The 22,849-nt window shown below is 38.8% G+C and overlaps 1 protein-coding gene across 3 annotated transcripts; it reads right to left on the minus strand.

Annotated features, from left to right (window-relative positions):
* Nucleotides 1-6,540: 6,540 nt before the first annotated feature.
* On the minus strand, nt 6,541-11,874 carry ZBED5 (zinc finger BED-type containing 5). 3 transcript variants are annotated; one of them, XM_049890383.1, is made up of 3 exons: nt 11,658-11,874; nt 9,902-10,017; nt 6,541-8,823 (listed from the first exon to the last, which is right to left on the minus strand). In XM_049890383.1, exon 3 carries the CDS (start codon nt 8,687-8,689, stop codon nt 6,608-6,610), a length of 2,082 nt encoding a protein of 693 aa, XP_049746340.1. In that variant the 5' UTR covers nt 8,690-8,823; nt 9,902-10,017; nt 11,658-11,874; the 3' UTR covers nt 6,541-6,607. The 3 variants fall into 3 exon arrangements, with proteins under 3 accessions (XP_049746340.1, XP_049746338.1, XP_049746339.1); XM_049890381.1 differs by having other exon boundaries at nt 6,541-8,828; XM_049890382.1 differs by having other exon boundaries at nt 6,541-8,860.
* Between the last annotated feature and the right edge of the window lie 10,975 nt (nt 11,875-22,849).

Consider the following 22,849-nt stretch of genomic DNA (forward strand, 5'->3'; position numbering starts at 1 on the left):
TACAGATCATGGGCCTTTGTGATTAATGCACTGCATTTCCCTATGACAAAAGGTAACCACCACCAAACGTTGTAACAGAACCTTATGTGATGGTCTCTGACTGAAATTCTTCTCTTTCATACTATTTCTTCTCTTTCGCATGCTCCCAAATTTGTTGTCCAATTTAACAGTAAAACAAGAAGCCTAGCGTGGTGGTATATAGGATGAAAAGAGGACCAAAGTATGATCCCTGCTTTTTGGATAGAAAACCTTTCAATTAAAATGTATTTTCCAAAGTGTGGTACCTAAAGTTCTGGGTCTTCAGTCTATGAAGGTCCCAGTGTCATCTAAAACTTTGAGCTTTTCAAGAGACAGACAGAAAAGATCCTATGTGGGTGGACATTATATCTGCACTAATGAGTGGAAGGAGCTCTGGTGGCATAGTGGTTAAGAGCTTGACTGCTAACTATAACATTGGCAGTTTGAATCCACCCTACAGGGCATTTCTACTCTGTCCTATAGGGTCGCTGAGTTGGAATCTACTCTGTGGCAATGGATATATATATTTTTAATGGGTCTAAAACATTCGTTATAATAGCTTCTCCCCAATGCCATTATACATTTCGGAATAGCCCTTTGAGGTGAGGTGGTAAGCTAACACTCGACCCTTTCCTTTGTTTCAGAAACACAATGGATTCCCACTGTACTTGTAATAAACTCCAAACTCAGGCATTACTGGCCTAAGACTCTAAGGGATCTAGCCCCTTCCTATCTCTTTGATAATTTCTGCCATGTTCATGGTGTTCTCTTTACTCCAGCCATATTAGTCTTTCTATTCCACCAACCCACCAAGCTCTTCCCTACATCAGGGTGTTTGTTTGCACTTGCTTTCCCTTCGTTTGGAACATTCTTCCTCAAACTTTGACTGGCTCCTTCTCCTCACACAGGGCTCAGCTCAAATATTGCTTTCTTGGAAAGACTTTCTCAGATCACTCTCAGTGAACATCCTCTTTGTTACTTTGACATTATCCTGTTTTATTTTCTTCACAGCGCTTAAAACTACCTACAATTAATATGTCATTTAATAGTTTATTGTCTTTCTCTCCCACTAGAATGTGAACTCTTTGAGCAGAGACACTTTTACTCCCTTCTCTGTTTCTTAAGTTTGATATTTCTTGAGCATGTCTGCAATTTTTGGAAGGTAGACAAATGCAGGCATTGAGACCACCACCTTATACCTGAAGATCCAGCTTGTCTAGGGAGAGGTTTATTTTTTTCAAAGGTATTTGTCGACAAAACCATGCCAACTGCGATGTCTGTGGCAGATTTCACCCTGTCAACGTACAACTGTTCTGAGAAGGCGTTAAAAATCCTTCAGGAAACTTGTTTACAATCTTGACAGAGGACTAGTCCAACTATTTGACTGATAACTTCCCTTGCAAAGTATATGACTTATTAAGCCATTTTTTTATTCAATCATCTTTGTCAGGGTCTTTAAGCAAGTTAAAGAGCTTTGTCTTCAATGTTAACTTTTAATATGAACTATATACCTGATTCATGACTACATCAGCCTGATAAAATCTATTTATTACGATTGTCCTAACAGAAATAAAATTACATTTGATGATATCCAGTATCAATATATGTGATGAATTAGCTTCTGGTCTATAAAACATTATTAGTGGCAGAGTTTTGAATACTAATACTATGGTAGATGGCTGAATAACCAGTGATCAGACTATCTTAGTTTGAGATGGCACTCATCTCATTATTGCAGCTAAGTATACCAATACATTTTCAAGTTTTATATTGCTTTCCCTCTGGGCCTCTATATTAAAGATGATTCTGCCTGTGGTAACAGCCCACCTTGAACTGCTCAAACAAGAAAGGCATTTATTGGCCTAGGTAACAAAAACTTAAAGGCAGAGTACTAATCAAGTGTGGTTGAGTCAGGGGTCTGGTTTCATTTCTCATTAATTTTTTGGCTCTGCACTCCTCTGTGGGTTGGCTCCTCAAGCTGGTAGCTAGAGAACTGCAGCAATTCCAGGTCTCACTTGAATGCAGTATATTTTCTGTTCCTTCTTAAGAGTGAGGAAACATTTTCTCAAAGCCCCCATAATTTTGCTTTTGCTTTTCACTGGCCTGAATTGGGTCACCTGTTATTTCTGAACCAATTTCTGTGGCCAGGGTAATACTATGCCTTCATGGGCTTAGATCCAGATTTCCAAACAATTTTTATAAGGGCAATGACATTGAACTCACCAGTGTTTTTCAAACAGTGGGTCATGACCCAAGAATGGATCATGAAATTAATTTGTGGGTCCCAACAATCATTTAAAAAATTAAATGGAATATACAGTTTTAGATTCCATTGTAAAATGGTTAGTATTGTTCTGTGACACTCTGGTGTATACACACACGTGGATCACAATGTAAACTCTATTTTTATTGTGAGTTGTGATCAAAAAACATTTGAGAACTACTGTCAGACAAAACAAGCTGGAGAGGGGACAGCTTATTCTTACGCACACAGATTATGTAGGTGAAGAATGGATGCCTGAAAGAAAATCAGGGTACACTTTGGGAGAGGAAAACAGGTACTGGGGAGATAGCCTACAATTTCCACTGCAGCCTGCCTAACACTTGTAATTACAATTTATTCTATACTGAATTCCAACACCGTCATAACCAAGCATATGTTTCTCCTCCCATGTTTTCTAAATTTCAAAGTACATCTCCCTCCCCCAAAATCACTTTATTCCTTTCATCCAGTAAGTATATACAATGAGGTAATTCATAAATTTTATCTTTTGGTTAGTAGAAAGTTATTATGATAAAAGACTGCTTGAAAAAGCTTGACTTCTAAGGAAAAACCTCATATACGGGTATTTCAAATAACTGAATACATTCTATCATCATCCTAATTTTTATTTAGAAGTTTAAAATTTGATCATATCTGGTAAAGATTTTAGGCTCCTTCTAGTTCAACTCCAGTCATATTATAAAGTAAGGCCTACAAAGGAGGATGAACTTATCTAAGGCAGTTAACTAGTTGCAGAACATAGGTCTCCTGACTCTCCAGAATTCTTTCCATTGTACTAATTAACAGTGCAGTTATACTGACTTAAAAAATCAAAGTAGATAACAAGCATGCATGAGTTTCAGGGGCACCTAGACTTACACAGCTGATGGGTTCTTTCAAGAGTTGTAGGTAAATTATATTTTGGGGAGTAAAATCACATTTTTAATACAAGCAGTGAGTTTATTATTTAAAGAAATGATGGTTTTTAAGTCTTTGAAAGGCAAAGGCCAGTTACTGCCTTATATACATGAGGCCAAGGATTTTAAACCTAATTTTCATAATGTTATAGTACAAATTGTATTTCACCTAATAACTTAGTATTTCAATTTTTGAGCTAGAGAATTTAATTCACTGAACACTTTTTGTCTGGATTAGAACTTTGCTAAGTTCTTCTATGAATGACTCATAAGACGTAAAGTCTTAGCTATAGTTCATAATTAATGGTAAGACAAGACTGGTATGAAACAATCCTCATTTAAAAACCAAGGTAATTTCAATTACTTGAAATAGAGGAACTAAAAGTGGGAAAGTCTTTTTGAGTTGGACACATTAGAGGAACTTTCCTTTTCATGCATAGGAAAACAGGGTAACTGTCATTTGAGGCTGCCATGAAAATACCTTAGTCCCCAAATATTTTTCTTAAGTGAAACACCATTCCTTTCTTCCTTTTTTAGAGTTTACTTTTGTGTGAAAGAGTTTCTAAGAGGCTCCCCTCTAGCTCTAGAGATAGCATCTCTAGTATCTGGAGCCTTAACGATGTACTGGCAGAAGGAATACCAAAGACTTTGAAGTACACAAGAAAGGGAGGCTGACAGTGCTCAAGACTTACTTAGTTTGCTTTGGTTTTAAGGAATGGAAGGCTCGATCCGAAGGGTAGGTAGGGTTTAAACATAAAGGAAAAGAATCTTCTCTTCTGGGATTCAGTCATGGTTCTGGCAACTACAGGTTAGGACAACCAAGAAGCTGCTGCCTGAAACTAGACTTGCTTATCATCAAGCAGGTACTACACTCAACTTCAGGTGCTAAAAGTTCATTTTCACCAGCCATGCACGATTGCCACAGGTTAGTCTAATAGATTTTAGAGCAGGTGCACAGTTGGTATCAAGAACCAAGAAAAAGTTGGGTAGGGTCAGAATTAGGGAGGATAGCAGAAGACAGCAGGATCCCCTGTAGATGCTGGAATCTAGGGTCAGGCTGAGGAATCACATAAGGAATCTGGTTATCAGGCATTAGGTATAAGCCAGATGCAGACATTTTAACATTTTACATACTTCTCAAACTAGGAACCACAGAAGGAGTTTAGTTATCATACATTAGGTACAAGCCAGATACAGATATTTTAACATTTTACATGCTTTTCAAACTAGGGTACATTTAATTCTGGGATTAGTTGACTGCTTCATGTATAAAAAATTATGATGCCATCTTTTTGGAGAATTTTACTTGATAGCAATTTTAATCCGTATTTTCATACTAAAATAAGCAGTCTTTGAAGCAGTCTTCCAATTCTGGAAGAATATTGAAAACATAAGATTTCAAAGCAATGTCCAGATTTTAGTAGGGAGTTTTAGGCTATACTCCCAAATCACTGTCCTGACGCTCTTAGAAAAAGTTTGAAAGGCAGTGACTAGAAAATGGAGTCTTTGCAAAAGAGCCATTTTAAATTAAATTCTATGTATTGTGTGATCTTAGGCAAGTCCAACAATTACCTCACCCCATAGAATTGTTGTAAAGATTACTGATAACACACAAAAAATAAACCTGATGCCATTGGTTTGACACACAGCAACCCTTTAGGGCAGAGGAGAACTGCCCTATAGTGTTTCCAAGGAGTGGCTATGATTTGAACTGCAGACCTTCTGCTTAGGAGTTGTGCTCTTAACTACTGTGCCACCAGAACATACAAGGCATATAATAAAGCACCTGACATAACAAATACATGCTTAATAAGGAAAAAAAAAGGGGTTAGAAATGCTTAATCTGCTGCTTTAGGTTAGGATAGGTCCCTATGGACTAGAGAGCTCACGAATCTCGAGAGCTAAAAAAAAAAAAAAAAAAAAACCCTCAGATTAAGGAGATAAATTTAACTGGGACATGGCTGGATACAGGAGGGCACTAAAATGTGTAGCATACCCATTCCTGATGACCCACTGTTAGTTTTATATACATTCTCATGTAATCTTCATAATAACCCTTTAAAGAAGGTGTAATTATAATTTTACAGATAACTGAGGCTAAGGAAGGTTAAATTGTCCAAGATTAAATAACTGGCAGGTAGTGGAGCATGTACCTCAATCTAGTCACTGTACACTTTGCCTTACTGAGGGGAGGCACTCCTACTCCTCAAAATTGAAGATAGTTTTGAGTAAGTGAGATTAAGTAATGGCTATTTATGGCAGCTCTTGACTATAGGTTTAACACAACTAAAATATTTAAGAACAATGAGTTGGTGACCTGTGTTGTGTGATGTTACATGGAAAGAGGAACCTAGGGACAAGAAAGTCAGTCAGAAGTCTTTTATAGTATTCCAAGAATAAACTGACAGGGATTTCAATTCCTGTAGTTTTAATCATCTTTAAGTATAGTAAAACATCATTATTTTAGACTAAAGAATATGGAATTTGCAAAACTCTATATAGGAATTGAGAAAGAAACAAAATCTCTGAAAATTGTTTTTCATACTTACTTCCCTCTCCCTCAACAGTACAAATTGAATCAAAGCGGTGATATTCCTCATTGACTTCTGCATGACTGCCATGTTGAACGCTAATCTGAATAACTGAGCCAAAACCAAAAAGGGCAGAATTCTGTCCACATACAGAGTATGTAAGCCACCATGCCAACAAGTCAATGGTAGAAAACTACTCCATTTTTATTAGTTCACGTTCCTCAACATTTATTTCTTTATTGAGCATCTACTTTAGTAAGGCCTTATGCCAGATAATGGAAACACAGCTGGATAAGACCTTTAAAAGACACTAGTCCGATAACACTGGAGTCATGATACTACCATGGAGTTCAATAGTACAGACAGACATAAAAGCAAATACAGTGTGATAGGATTAAAACAGAAAGATATAGAGAATGAAAGTATCTAGGATAAATTAAGTCAAAGTGTAGAAAAGCGAAGTATGTCAGGAAGCAAAATGGGAAAGGAATAGTTTTTTGAGACCTGAAAGAATGAAACTGTGATATGTTTAGGGAATGGCAAAAAGTTCTACGTGACTTGTGGAATTCAGGTTAAGATATGGCTAGAGAGACACAGGGATCAGATCTTGACGAGATATACTAAAGGAACTGGGACATTATCTTGTGCATTTCCCATGGTTATAACTATAGAATCCTTTCAAATTACAATGTAAAGAAGAAATACCAACAGTAACACAATATGTTTAAACTTTTGAGTCTTTAGCTTTCTTATAAATCTAAGTATAAAATATGTGAATCATTGTATTAAAAAAACCCCAAAGTACCAGAGCTGAAGTAAATCATCTTTTATTTTCATCTTACATTTTGTTATCAAGAGACATGCAAAATCATCCAATTTTAATGAGAACAGTGTTTTTGTGTCTTTTTATCACATATCCGCTTAATATTAGGTGTAATGTTGCTGAGCCGGATCCGCATATGAGGAGCAGCATCAAGTCTTTTCCTGTATTTTGTTTTTGTAGCAGCATAATATGAAAACCCTGTTTCACACAGGTGCATTGTAGCAAAAGGAAGAAGAACACGAACTGCACGTCTTGCGATGTTTGGATACTCTTGAATTAGGCTACTCCAAAAATCATTTAGTGAAAGTTCACTGAAATTTTGTTTCACTTGAGAATCGGATGTTAAATCAATCAGGCTCTCATAGTCTCGTGCTACTAATGAGGTTGGTTTGACAGTTACTGTAAATGGATTTCTAACCCAAGCATTATTGTCATTTGTAACAGGAAAATATCTTAAGAGAGTTGAGCGTAAGCCCCTTAGATGTTGCAAAATGGCACTGCAAATATCTTTATCAACTGAAGAATTAATTTCAGTCAAAAAGTCACTGAGTGTAGGAAAACAATCAAAGTTTTCTTCTTCTACAGATGAGGCCCAAAATTCTAATTTTCTTAACAATGATGACATTTTATCAAATACTGTAAAAACGGTCACACTTTTTCCTTGCATTGACAGATTAACCTCATTTAATTTAGTAAAAATATCTGCAAGATATGCAAGTCTTAATAGCCAAGATGAATTTGTTAAACAATCAGATAGTCGAAAAGCAGAATCCATGAAAACCAACAGTTCACGACGAAGCTCAAAAAGTCTTACAAGAACTTTACCCCGGGAAAGCCACCTCACTTCCGTGTTTAAAAGAAGTGCTGTGTGCTGAGCACCCATTTCTTCACATAAAATTTTTAGTAGTCTGGACTGATGTGGTCGGGCTTTAATATAATTAATGATTTGTACCGCCTGATCTAGCACATTTTTCAGAGACGTAGGCATTATTTTAACTGCTAGCGCATGTCTATATAATAAGCAATGACTACTGGTGCTTTCGGGTGCCACATATTTAATCAGGGTGACAGCCTCAGCTATTTTTCCATCCATTGCCCTAGAAGCATCACTACAAACATCAATACATTTTTCCCATTCAATTTCATGTTTCTGCATAAAACTGTTGATGCAGTTGAATATTTCTTCACCAGTAGCATTACTTTGCAAAGATTCACATAAGAGTAGGTCTTCCTCAATAGACTTATTAAACCTGTAACGAACAAATACAAGCAGCACAGCCAGTCCTGAAACATCAGCTGATTCATCTAGCTGCAGTGAAAACGCATCACAAATTTTCAGTCTGCAAACAAGCTCTTCTTCGATGTCAGCAGCTAGATCCTTAATTCGACGTGCAACAGTACTGTTTGATAGCTGAACTGCATCTATTTTTTTACTATATTGTTCATCAAACATCCGCATCACTACATCTTTCGCACAAGGCTTGATAAGCAATTCTCCAATAGTATGAGCCTCTCCACTCAGTGCTATATGGTAACTTACATTGTATGATGCCTCTGTAGCACTTTCATTATCTGTATTGACAATTTTAGGTGTTGGGGGCTTACTATTTTCAGGTGAATCAAGATGTTGCTTGAAAAAGCTTATGTCTTTGTCCTTATATGCAGCATGTTTAGTTTCCAAATGTCTTCGAAGTTTACTAGGGGCTAAAGAACTATTTGACAAAATTTTCTTACATAACACACACTGAGCATGAGGTGCATCTCTATTTCCAAAGTAAGTGAATCCAAAAGACAAATAACTTTCATCATATTTTCTTCTTTTTGGTTTCTTACTAAATGTTATTTTGTTGGAATTGGACATAAATTTGACCCTGGAAAGCTCACCTTCTGATTTCTTAGAAACTGAAGGCTGCAACTGTGCATCTTCACTTTGTAATATTCCAACCTTTTGATCATTTGATTCAGACACGATTTGATAACAAAAAGATTCTACCTCTTGTTTAAGACTTCCTTCTTTCAGCATCAGATCCATGGGCAATGAATTTGTGGTACAAAACATGGTTAACTTAGAATAAACATTGAGTATCTCGAATGTGTTGAAATTATAAGACAGGATACATAGAAGACGAGCAATCATCAAAGAGACGATATATAGCAACACATCAGTTAATTTAAATGCTGCTTATGCATCAATGCGCAGATGGAACATCTTATGTTCACGTATCAGGTGATCTCTCATGCGACTTCCTGGTACTCTCAGGTATGGCACATCTTTTCTTAAAGGTAGATTATCACATAAAAATAAAAGCTACATAAATGAGTTTAGCAATTTCAAGCTTATATTTTAAAATAAACTTTATAAAGAAAAACTATTGTTAGCATCAATCTTTTTCTCATCTCAGAACATATATTAACTTAGAGAATATTAATATTCTATAAAACACAATTTGGGAATCATTGGGCTAAGAAATAACGAAGAGTTGAGCATACTTTTAAGGAAGGGACTTTGAGGAATATGTACCACGACAGTGGTTGGCAAACTCTTTCTGTAAAGGGCCAGATAGCAAACATTTTCAGCTTTGTGGGCCATGTGGTCTTTGTCACAACTACTCAAATCCATAGTTGTAGTGTAGTAGCAGCCATACATAATACATAAAACAATGGGCATGATTCTGTTCCAGTAAAACTTTTTCTACAAAAAGAGATAGCATGGGCCATAGTTTGCCAACTCTATCCTATTGTATATAGTATCTTAGATTCTTTCAGTTTTCTGATGCCAACTGCCATTAGATGTATTCATGGTTGACACGACTATACATTTGAGGGTTCCCTTCAGGGCTAGCAACAATTGTGATGAGCTATATTAGAAACACATACATAGTTCAAAGTTTTGCAAGATAGTGAAGTCTACTGTTTTGTAAATACTATGCACTAATGTTGAAAAAGGAACTGCAGACCAAGTTAGCTACTATTCCCCAGGACTTAAATTACATAAATATTTATATTATCCAAATTAAGACTCATTCAAAGTCATGCATATTTTTAATGGTTACTCTGCATCCCATTACAGCTGAAGACTTAACCAAGATCTAAAGAAAACAAACTCTTAACAGATTTATTATTCATATAATAAAAAAGAAGTATAATTAAGAGGAAGATTAATGCAAATTCAAGAACCTTTAAAGACTACTATCAGCTTTATAAATTAGGGCATACAAATTTAGTATCTATGCAAATATAGCTACTTTTGATTTAAACTTTATGATCTGGCTAGAGTAAGCTTTGTGTATTCTCATGTTAGATCTTGAATCAAAATGGTTCTCCTATTAACAGCTAGAGGGTAAGATACCTGAAATGAGAAGCACACTCTCCTGCAATCACATTCTCCACTTTAGCAGCTTGAAACGCAGAATCTTCAAAAGAATAAAATTAAGGAATGGGGTGGGAAGGGGAGTAACCAAAAGCCTAGAATAAGAGAAAGCATTAAAATTAGACACTGAGCTAACAAGCAGAACTAACCACAAACCTCTTAAGATGACCATTCATTACAATATATTTTAGATTCAGGCAGTGCAAATGATTTTTCACTGCAGTGTAGATCTTGGGCTGAAATAGAAGATGCCTAACATAGTACAGATGCTAATATTTTCATCCTTTTTAATACCCTAGCAATTTCACTGTTTGAGATGACCTCCCAATCAGTTTCATAGAAATACATTAAAAAAAAAAAACTTTCAAAAACTAAAGTAAATTTTAAAAAGTACAGCCACATCTTAATCTCTGTAAAACTAAGCATTGAAAGTAATCTAAAACAGAATGAAATCAACATGGAAATGTTACATGAAATACAACTTTTGGCTATAGCAATTGTGTCCCCTCAGTAACCAACCTCCTCAGGTTACTGTTTATTGAGTGAGCATTGTTTACTATGTGCCAGTAACTGTGCTAAGTAACTCTCATGGATTACTTAATCCTCAAAACAAATCTGAGTGTCAGGGACTATTAATAAGCCCACTTTAGGTATGAACCCGACAGACATGGTGAGGTTAAGCAACCGGCTTAGTTAATATAGCTTGGAAGCGAAGAACCAAGAATAGGACCTAACAAGTTTGCAGAGCCCGTGCCTAGCCATTGCTTGGCTGTTTCTGCATACTCTTTTAATTCCCCAAGTACTAAAAACATCTTGTACCAAGAGCTGGGCGGTGCAGAAAGAAATGGATTAACACTGGGTTACAACTGCCAGAAAGTCAAGGGTCTCAACTTGGCAGCAGCAGGAAGTCTGACTTCCCCATTATTAGGAGCAAAAGAGCAGACTGTCTCGCCACAGTTCCGATTTGGATTTGGCAAGTGCAACAGGGAACTTCGTGGAGCTACTAGTTCACCAAAAAGATAAGGTGCCCTCTCCCTTGCTGCCAGATACACCCAAGTAGGAAGCTTTGTTTTCAGGAAGCAGGGCCTCGTCCTCACCTCTTCAGAAGTGCTTCCCCCGACTCTCTCGAGGACAAAGAGTCTGGGCTCCCTTGGGAGTAAAGTTTCTATTCTAATCTCTGAAAGGGGGGGGGACCTCATCTTTTATCTCTCCTTGAGGTAAAACTGACAGGTAACACAATCTTTTCACCCTCACCCTAAGGCGGTTCCTTCCAGCTTTGAAGGGCAGGGTAGGAGTGCAGTCCAGAACTAAAGACTAGGCAGGAGGTAGTTAACGGACTTAGAGCCCTTCTTAAGGCCAGCGCCTAACGGCCTTTTTAAACCGTCATCCCGATAAGCAGCCCGGATCGGCTATGCCTCAGCTCTTCCTTGTCCCAGGTGCGCACTGCCCCGCGGACCGCCACATCTGGGGATAGCTTCCTGTCGAAGCCCACCCTCGCCTCGGAATTCTTTAGCGAGCGGTCGCCTCCGCTAAGAACCACAGGAAAATATCTCACACCCAACATTATCTTTCCACTTCATCTCCATCAGCGATGGAGAGAAGGTCTTCGTAGCGGCTGAGCTGCAGAGCAGCGCCGCGGTCCCCAGCTGAGCTCGCAGCCGCCATTTTAGACGGCTCAGGGCAGCGGCCATTTCAGAGCGCACCACTTAGCTGCGGCGGTGGCTCCGCTCCTCACCTTCACCGAGGCCTGAACAGGGTCAAGAGCCAGTCGTCGCGGACTGGAGGGTGGGGGAGGAGAAGGAGGGGAATGAAAACAAAACAGAGGAAAGATGGATTCGGGGACAGGGTGATGCTCTCAGGTCAGGGATATCGCCCATGCCACCTTCATAGTGATCCGATTCGCTGCTGGCGCGGTCGCTTGTCTGAAGATATATTTAGCATTCTGTAGCACCCGAACCCTTCAGTTGCCAAGAGCGGCTCTTCCGCTGCCCAATCAGAGCCGGAGTTGCTCTCCACCACCAATCCACGCTGAGCACCGGGGCGGGACCAAAGGAAGGACCAGGCTCCGCTGAGGCGCTGCACAGCTGCAGCTGCTGCGCTGGATTCGTTCGAGCGGTGAGGGCAAACCTGTACGGGCCATGAGGCTCACAAACTTCCCTGGACCCACATCATCCGAAGCGCATGTTTAAAATGCAGATTTTTGGGTGCCATCCGATGGAGTTTGTGATCCTGTTGGTCAGGATGGAAATCTAGAAATCTGCATTTTCGTAAGCACTGGCGCTTTGCTCTGGCGCGGCTGATTAGTGTGGACTCGCAGTGTCCCAGAGGCGCGGTCAGAGCCTCGGCTGCTCGTGCTTCCACGACCTCTTTGTTCCCGGAGGCCGCACCCCAGGCCCAGGTTACGCGCCTCCTCTTTTCCTTGTTTTCCCACTGGAGTCGGGAAGAAAGCTCACCCTCTCCGTGTCCTGCTTCTTTCCCACGATGGCGGGTCAGGGGCTCGCTGGCCTCACTAGGCCAGGGGCTGAGGCTGACGCTCTCCGGGGGCCCTGCTCCCTCCCCAGCCCCCCTAGACGTCTGGGGTAACCCCCAAATGGAGTCTGGAGCTGCCGTGCAGGAGTATGTAGGGAAAGCGGCGTCTCCAAGGCGTAAACCAGCCAAGTGAAAGAGTGCGCTTTATTTGTCTTCGCACCCTCGCAAGTAACACCCGCTCCAAGTGAACGCCCGGCTGCGACACCAGGCTGCCAGCCCTCACTGAAATACTTATTTTGCGAGTGGCAGCATTTAGGGGCTTTAAGCCTAAGTTCTCCCCCCCCCCCCCCGCCCTCTCCACTTTTTTTAAAGTGCACAGCAAAAGGCTGCGCGGGCTGTGTTCCGTTTTGTCGTGGAGACCTGGAGTTGGTTTTTCCAAACTGGCACATCGAAATATATACTTTTTTTGTGTGTGTGGGGGGCGGATTTATTAAAAGTATGGATAGGCTTAAACAGTAAGTCCCGTTGTTTCAGCATTTTAGCCTTTTCAGGCTCCATAGAAATGGCTAAATAAAAATTGGATCATGTTTTCATGCCCTAACCTAATGGCTGAAAATTCCCAGTTTGTGGTCAAAAGCAAGAACAGCTTTTTCATTTTTTTCCTTAAATATGCATGACTTCAAGAAGGTGCACAATTAAGGGCAGATTACTAAAGACCCAAGCATCTTCCGGTATGCAGGCAAATCTCTTCGGTGTTAGCCTTTCACACAATTTTCAGGAGGACTACATCGACCATATCCTAGAATCGATAATAGAAGCCAACATTTGATCCTAAAAGTTATAAGCCCATTTTCAACGTCTTCATATCTTTGCCCTATCATGGACTGCCTGTAGACCCTCATTAATAATTTTAAATTATTAAATCAACTTCATTCGAACTTTATATTTAACCACAAACGTGGGAGTCATTCTTTTTAGGAAGGGGATGGAATTTTACTTGTAGAGCAAAGAATTTTATTTTGTAATTGCAGGAGTTGTCTAGATTCATAATACTACTGGATACTTCGTATTTTCGTAGTGTTTTATATTTCAGAAAAACCATTTACATATATGCTCCCAATTTAATCTTCACACATCTTTATGAAGTGGGAAAACCCAAAATATAAAACTGATAGGAAAGATAACGTTTAAATGAATTCAACAAAAGAAAAGTTTAGGACTTCACCTAGATCTTAAAATCCGAGGAGTTAGATTATCAAATTAAAGGACTTGAAACATAAGAGCTTTTTCTGTAATCATTTTGTCAATAGATTATTATAGAATGTTGACACAGATAAGAAAGTAAGGTATAAAGAAAATGTAGAACCCAGTGAGACCAATAACAATAATAATCAAACCAAACTCACTGCCGTTGAGTCAATTCTGACTCATAGTGACCCTCTGAGTCAGCATAATGGTAATAAACCAAACCACACATTGCAGTTGAGTCAATTACTACTCATAGTGACCCTATAGAATGGAGTAAAACTGCCCCATAGGATTTTCAAGGCGGTAAGTCTTTGCAGAAGCAGACTGTCGGATCTTTCACCTGAGGGGCAGCTAGTAGGTTCAAACCACTGACCTTTTAGTTAGCACTTAACCACTTTACCACCAGGGCTCTAATAATGATAATAGCTAACATGTATTAAATACATAGTATGGACCAGGCGCATACCAGAATTTTTAATGTATTAACTCGTTTAATCATCAAAACAACCCTATTAGATGATTGTATTTTTTACAGATAAGGAAGCTGAGCATGTTGTTGTTCGGTGCTGTCGAGTCAGTTCCTACTCATGATCCTATTTACAGCAAAACGAAACAGTGCCTGGTCCTGCTTGATCCTCACAAGTCCTGCTGTTTGAGCCCATTGTTGCAGCCACTGTGTCAATCCACCTCTTTGAGTGTCTTCCTCCTTTTCCCTGACCCTCTACTATACCAAGCATGATGTCATTCTCCAGGGACTGGTCCCTCCTGATAACATGTCCAAAGTATGTGAGACAAAGTCTCACATCTCACTTCTAAGGAGCGTTCTGGCTATATTTCTTCCAAGGCAGAGTTGTTCATCCTCTGGCAGTCCCTGGTGTATTCAATATTCTTCACCAATGCCATTGAATTCAAAGGCATCAATTCTTCGGTCTTCCTTACTCAGTGTCCAACTTTCGAATGCATGTGAGAAATATCATGCCTTGGATCAGACACACCTTAGTCCTCAAAGTGATATCTTTGCGCTTTAACAGTTTAAAGTTGTCTTTTGCAGCAGATTTTCCTGGTGCGTACATCGTCTGACTTCTTGACTGCTGCTTCCATGGGCGTTGATTGTGGATCCAAGTAAAATAAAATCCTTGACAACTTTAATTTTCTCTCTGTTTATCATGATGTCACTTATTGGTCCAGTTGTGAGGATTTTTGTTTTCTTTATGCTGAGGTGCAATATATACTGAAGGTTGTAGGACTCATGGCGACCCTATAAGACCAAGTAGAACTATACCCCGTGGGGTTTCCAAAGGGTGGCTGGTGGATTTGAACTGCAGACCTTTTGGTTACTCATGTTCTTACTTTGTAAGCTTTTAAGATGTATGAAACATTTAAGAACATTTGTGACCACATGCTTAAGATTGACTTATTGGTATTAGATTTGCAAGAGTTACATAAGTGCTTATAAAAATTTCACTGGCTAGACATTAGATATATCACCTTTGTAACGGTAGTTAAAAATGTCTAAGAAAAATTAATTAAGCATGCAGCTGTGTGCTAAATATCTAAGGAGTATTTAATCTGTTAAACATGTGAATTAATTAAACCATAATCAGGGAATAAGGGAAAGTGATTGTCCATATTTTTATACAAAGATTACTAGACTTATAAATAGACTAGCATGATTTATAAAATGATTTTTTTTCCTTTTTTTAAAAATTGTGATTTAGGTAAAATTTTACAGAGTAAATTAGTTTCTCCTTAAGCAGTTAATACACAAATTGTTTTGTGGCATTGGTTGCCAGCCACTTGCTGTGTCAACACTCTCCCTGTCCCCACCCCAGGTTCTCTGTTTCCATTCATCCAGCTTTCCTGTGCCTTCCTGCCTTCTTGTTGTTGCTTTTGGGCTGGTGTGTCCATTAGTCTCATGTACATAATTGAACTATGAGGTACGTCCCTCACGTGTTATTGTTGGCCCTATAGACCTGTCTAGCCTTTGGCCAAAGGGTGAACCTTAGGAGGGACTTCAGTATTGAGTTAAAAGAGTGTCTGGGGGCCATACTATTGGGGTTTTCCCAGTCTCTGTCAGACCAGCAAGACTGGTCTTTGTGTGTGTGTGCGTGTGTGTGTGTGTGTGAATTTGAATTTTGTTTTACATTTTTATCCCGCTTTGTCTGGGATCCTCTATTGTGATCCCTGCCAGAGCAGTTGATGGTGGTAATCGGGCACCATCTGGTTGTTCTAGATGATCTAGTATGTGGAGGTTGTGGTAGTTGTGATCCATTAGTCCTTTGGACTAATCTTTCCCTTCTTTTTCATTCTCCTTTGTTCCAGCCAGGATGAGACCAGTAGATGTATCTTAGATGGCCACCCACAGGCTTTTAAGACGCCAGACACTACTCACTGCAGTTGGATGTAGAACATTTTCTTTATAGACTATGTTATGCCAATTGAGCTCGATGTCCCCTGAGACCATGGTGTCCAGCCCTCAGCCCAGTAGTTCGGTCTCTCAGGGCATTTGGATGTGTCTGTGAAGCTTCTATGATTTTGCCCTGGTCAAGTTGTGCTGACTTCCCCAGTATTGTGTACTTAACCCCTCACGAAAGTTACCTCTTAACTACTATCTAGTTAGTGTTTTTCCCTGTCTACCCCTCCGTTCCTTGTAACCATCAAAGACTGTTTCTTTCTGTGTGGAAATATTTTCATGTGTTTTTATAATAGTGGTCTCATACAGCATTTGCCCTTTTGTGATGGACTTACTTTACTCAGCATAATGCCCTCTAGATATATCCATGTTGTGAGATGCTTCGAAGATTCATCATTGTTCTTAACCGTTGCATAGTGTTCCACTGTGTGTATATATCATAGTTTGTTTATCCATTCATCTGTGGATGGGCTCTTAGGTTGTTTCCATCTTTTTGCTATTGTGAATAATGCTACGGTGAACATGGGTGTGCATATGTCTATTTGTGTGACAGCTCTTATTTCTCTAGGATATATTCCTAGGAGTGGGATTGCTGAATCATATAGTATTTCTATTTTTAGCTTTTTAAGGAATCTACTCGATGGCAGTGGGTTAGTGGGTTAAGGCGGCACCATATCATTTTCCATAATGGGTATACCATTTTACATTCCCACCAGCAGTGCATAAGAGTCCCCTAGTGTTGACCCTATTTGTCTTCCATGGTCTTCATAGTTTTTGGTTTTATATTTAGGTCTTTGATCCATTTTGAATTCGTTTTTGTATATGGTGTGAGGTATGGGTATTGTTTCATTTTTTTACTGATGAACATCCAGTTTTGACAGCACCACTTGTTAAGAAGACTGTCTTTTCCCCATTTAATGGACTTTGGGCCTTTGTCAAAGATCAGGTAGATCAGTTAACATCTGTGTTCTCGATTTTGTTCCATTGGTCAATGTGTCTGTCATTGTACCAATACCAGATTGTTTTGACTACCATAACTTTACGGTAGGTTGAGGTGAGGTGGTGTGAGGCCTTTTTCTTTGTTCTTTTTCTTCAATAATGCTTTTCTTATCCAGGGCCTCTTTCCTTTCCATATAAGATTAATGATTAGTTTTTCCATCTCATTAAAGAATGCTGTTGGTATTTGGATTGGGATTGCACTGTACTGGTAGATTGCTTTGGGTAGAATTGACGTTTTCACAATGTCAGTTCTACCTATCTATGAGCATGGCGTGTTTTTCTGTTTATGTGGGCCTCTTTTGGTTTCTTGCAGCAATGTTTTGTAGTTTTCTTTGTTTTGGTCTTTTACATCCCTGGTTAGATATATTCCTAAGTATTTTATTTTTTTAGGGGCTATTATAAATGGTATTATTTTCCTGATTTCCTTTTTGTACTTCTTTTTATTGGTATATAGGAATCCAGCTGATTTTGTATGTTTATCTTGTATCGTGCTACTCTGCTGAATCTTTCTATTAGTTCCAGTAGTTTTCTTGTGGAGTCTTTAGGGTTCTTTTAGTATCATATCTGGAAATAGGGATAGTTTTACTTCTTACTTACTAATTTGGATGCCCTTTATTTCTTTTTCTTGCTTTATCTCTCTAGCTAGAACTTCCAGCACAGTGTTAAGTAGGAGTGGTGATAAAGGGCATTCTTGTCTTGTTCCCATTCTCAAGGGGAATGTTTTCAGCCTCTGTCCGTTGAGAATGATGTTGGCTGTTGGTTTTGTATAAATGCCCTTTATTATGTTGAGGAATTTCCCTTCTATTCCTATCTTATTGAGAGTTTTTATCAGGAATGTATGTTGGACTTTATTGAATGCTTTTTCCATGTCATTTGAGATGATCATGTGGTTCTTTTAGTTTTTTTATTTATGATTTTCTAATGTTCAACCATCCTTGCATACCTGGTATGAATCCCACTTGATCATGGTATATTATTATATTATTTTTTATATGGTGCTGAATTCTATTGGCTAGAATATTTTTTAGAAATAAAAAAATTGCTATATATATATTGTGCTTTAGATGAAGGTTTACAGAGCATATTTGTTTCTTATTAAACAGTTAATACATGTACTGTTTTGTGACATTGGTTGCCAACCCCACAACATGTCAGCACCTTCCCCTTCTTGACCTTGGGTTTCCTGTTATCAGCTCTCCTGTTCCCGCGACCCTTCTCGTCCTTGCCCCAGGGCTGGTTGTTGAGAATTTTTGCATCTATATTCATGATAGATATTGGTCTGTAATTTTCTTTTTCTTTTTTTGTGGTATCTTTTTTTTTTTTTGCTTGGTTTTGGTATCAGAGTTTTGCTGGCTTCATAGAATGAATTCTGAAGTATTCCTTCCTTTTCTATGTTCTGAAACAGTTTGAATAGTACCGATGCAAGCTCCTCTCTGAATGCTTGGAATAGAATTCTTCAGTGAAGCCATCTGGGTGAGGACTTCTTTTGTTCGGAGTTGTTTAACTTATGTTTTAAATCTCTTCTCTTCTTATGAGTCTGTTCAGATTTTCTATCTCAGTTTGTGTTAGTTTAGGTAGGAAGTGTGTTTCCAGAAATTTGTCCATTTCCTCTAGGTTTTCAAGTTTGTTGGAATACAGTTTTTTTTTTTTTTTTATAGTACTCTATTATGACCCTTTTTATTTCTGTTGGGCTTATTGTAATGTCCTCCCTTTCATTTCTTATCTGGGGTATTTTCTTCCTCTCCTGTTTTTCTTTTGTCATTTTGGCCAGTGGTCTGTCAATTTTGTTGATCCTTTCAAAGAACCAACTTTTGGTTTTGCTGATTTTTTTGTATTGTTTTTCTATCCTCTATTTCGTTATCTCTGCTCTGATCTTTATTATTTTATTTCTTCTGGTGGTCCTGGGCTTCTTTTGCTGCTCTCTTTCTATTTGTTCAAGTTGTAGGGCTAATATTTTGATTTTGTCTCTTCTTTTTTGATGTGTGCACCTACTGCTATAAATTGACCTCTGAGCACCGCTTTAGCTGTGTTCCATAATTTTTGGTAGGATATGTTTTCATCCTCATTTGATTTCAGGAAGTTTTTTTATTCCATCTTTGATTTCTTCTGTTACCCAGAGATTTTTAAGCAAAGTGTTACTCAGTTTCCATTGATTTTTTTCTTGCTCTTCCTGTTATTAATTTCTGCACTTATGGTGTTGTGATCAGAGAAGATGCTTTGCATTATCTCAACATTGTGGATTTTGTTGAGGGTTGCTTTGTGGCCTAAGATGTGGTCTAGTCTGGAGAATGTTCCGTGTGCATTAGAAAAGAATGTATATTTTGCTGCCGTTGGGTAGAGTGTTCCATATATGGCTGTGAGGTCAAGATGATTGATGGTGGTCTTAAGATCTTCTTTGCTGAGTTTCTTTCTAGATGTTCTGTCCTTTACTGAGAGTGGTGTGTTGAAGTCTTCTACTGTTATTGTGGAACTGTCAATTTCTCTTTTCATTGCTGTTAGAGAGTTTGTTTTATGTATTTTGGAGCCCTGCTGTTGGCTGTGTAGATATTTATTATGGTTATGTCATCATGGTGAACTGTCCCTTTAATCATTATATAATGTCCTTCCTTGGTTTTATGGTGGATTTTTTTTTCTTAATTTTTATCAAATTTTAGATGAAGGTTTATGGAACAAATTAGTTTCTCATCCAGCAGTTAGTACACACATTGTTGTATGACATTGGTTAACAACCCCATGACATGTCAACACTTTCCCTTCTCAACCCTGGGTTCCCTATTACCAGCTTTCCTATTCCCTTCTACCTTCCAGTCCCTGCCCTGGGGCTGGTGCACCCACTAAGTCTTGTTTGGTTCTATCTTTGGCTGAAGGGTGAACCTCAGGAGTGGCCTCATTACTGAGCAGAAAGGGTGTCCGGGGGCCATACTTTCAGGGTTTCTCCAGTCTCTGTCAGGCCAGCAAGTGTGGTCTTTCCTTTTGGGTTAGAATTTTGTTCTACTTTTTTCTCCAGCTCTGTCCAGGACCCTCTATTGTGATCCCCGTCAGAGCAGTCAGTGGTGGTAGCCGGGCACCATCTAGTTGTACTGGACTCAGTCTGATGGAGGCCATGGTAGATGTGGCCCATTAGTCCTTTGGACTAATCTTTCCCTTGTGTCTTTTTTTTTTTTTTTAATTAATTTTTATTGTGCTTTAAGTGGAAGTTTACAAATCAGGTCAGTCTCTCATACAAAGATTTACATAACCTTGCCATACACTCCTAATTGCTCTCCCTCCAATGAGACAGCACAGTTCTTCCCTCCACTCTCTCTCCTTGTGTGATTTGGGTAGCTTCTGGCCCCCTCTGGCCTCTCATCCCCTCTCCAGACAGGAGATGCCAACATAGCCCCATGTGTCCACTTGATCCGAGAAGCTCATTCTTCTCCAGTATCATTTTCCATCCCCTATTCCAGTCCAATCCCTGTCCGAAGAGTTGGCTTTGGGAATGGTTCCTGTCTTGGGCTAACAGAAGGTCTGGGGACCATGGCCTCTGGGTTCCCTCCAGTCCCAGTCTGACCATTAAGTCTGGTCTTTTTACAAGAATTTGGGGTTTGTATCCCACTGCTGTCCTGCTCCCTCAGGGTTTCTCTGTTGAGTTCCCTGTGTCAGGGCAGTCATTGGTTGTGGCCAGGCACCATGTAGCTCTTCTGGTCTCAGGTTGATGTAGTCTCTGGTTTCTGTGGTCCTTTCTGTCTCTTAGGCTCATAATTACCTTGTGTCTTTGGTGTTCTTCATTCTTCCTTGCTCCAGCTGGCTTGAGACCAATTGATGCATCTTAGATGGCAGCTTGCTAGCGTTTAAGACCCCAGATGCCACTCTCTTTTGTGGTGGATTTTGCCTTAAAGTCTATTTTACCTGAGATCAGTATTGCCACTCCTGCTCTTTTTGGTTTGCTGTTTGCTTAATTTTTTTTCCATGCTTTGATTTTTAGTATATTTATGTCCTTGTGTCTAAGGTGTGTCTCTTGTAGGCAGCATATTGATGGGTCATGTGTTTTTAATCCATTCTGTCACTCTCTGTCTCTTTAGTTTTTAAGCCATTTACATTCATTGTGATTATCAATAGGTGAGTTTACTGCTGCCATTTTGTAGTGCTTTTTTTTGTGTGTGGTGCTGATGTTTTCTTTGTTCCTTTTACTCTCCTGTGCTGAGTTCCTTTTGCTTGTGAAATTTCTTTTTGTTTCTCTTGTTATTGTAGATTTTGTGTTTACTGAGACTTTATGCTTTTCTTCTTTATTTTGAAGAAGTTTGTTAACTTTCTTTGTGGCTACCTTGAAATTTACCCTTTTCTTCCTAAGTTTGAACCAGGCTTTTGTTACTTCATATCACATTGACTTCCTCTCCATTTGTAAGTTCTATATCTACAGCATGCCATCCCCTTATATTGTTCTAACATTGTTGTCATTTACAGATTGATATCTCTAGTTCCCTGTTTTGAATCTTTTAGTTTTATTTTATCCTTGAAACTTTATTACCTAGATCGATATTTGGCTGATACTGGCCTGTGTCCTAGATTCAGGTTATTGTTTGATGTTGTTTGTTCTCTAACTGAAGGACTTACTTAAATAATTCTTTAAAGATTGGTTTGATTTTTATAAATTCCCTTAATTTCTGCTTATCTGGAAAAGTCCTAATTTTGCCATCACATTTGAGAGAGTTTTGCAGGATATATTATTCTTGGTTGGCAATTTTTTCTTTCAAGGTTTTATATATACCCTCCCTTTGCCTTCTTGCCTGCATCACTTTTGCCAGAGAATCAGAGCTTAGTCTTATTGTTTCCCCTTTGTATGTGGCTTTTTGTTTTTCTCAAGCTGCTTTCAGAATTCTTTCTTTGTCTTTGGTGAAGATGACTATGATATGTCTTGCTGACTTTGTTTTGGGTCTGTCCTACATGGGGTTCGTTGAGCTTCTTGAATGGTCAGCTTTTCATCTTTTGTAATATTAGGGGAGTTTTCTGTCAGCAAGTCTTCAATGATCCTGTCTGTGTTTTCCATTTTCTCCGCCTGTTCTGGAACTCTGATCACACACAAATTTTTGCTCTTGATTATATCCCACATAGTTCTTTGGCTTTCTCCATTCTTTTCTCTGATTTTTCCTCAAACGAAGTGACATCCGTGGGTTTATCTTCAATTTTGGTCATTCTGTCTTCCACTGTTTCACATTTGCTCCTAAAACCTTCTATTGCGTTGTCCATTTCAGAAATTTTCTGTTTATCTTTTGGATTTCTAATTGCTGTTTTTGTATGATTTCTAATTGTTTATTTATTTGACATTTTGTTCCTATATTATTTTCCTGAATTCTTCTTTGTCTGTGTTTTCCTTGATTTTATCTGCGTTTTCCTTGATCCCGTTGCTAAACTCTTAGAGAGCCCTGACTATTAGACTTTTGAATTCCCTTTCAGATAGTTCCAGTGCCTTTTCTTCTGCTGCAAGCTCAACTGGCACTTTATTCAGTTCGCTTCCTGGAACCATCTTTTCCCTTTTTTGTTTTGTTTTTAAATGCTTTGATATTGCTTGCTGTCTTTGAGACATTCATGTATTATTTTCTTTATTGATTGTAGGAAACCCTGGTGGCGGAGTGGTTAAGAGCTATGACCACTAACCAAAAGGTTTGCAGTTTGAATCCACCAGGCACTCCTTGGAAACCTATGGGGGCAGTTCTACTCTGTCCTGTAGGGTTGCTGTGCGTCAGAATTGACTTGACGGCAATGGGTTTTTTTTTTTTTTTTAATGGTATTGATTATAGATTCATTTGTTTCATCCTACT

The sequence above is a fragment of the Elephas maximus genome, chromosome 7 (genome assembly GCF_024166365.1).
Source record: "Elephas maximus indicus isolate mEleMax1 chromosome 7, mEleMax1 primary haplotype, whole genome shotgun sequence".
Taxonomy (NCBI): Eukaryota; Metazoa; Chordata; class Mammalia; order Proboscidea; family Elephantidae; genus Elephas; species Elephas maximus.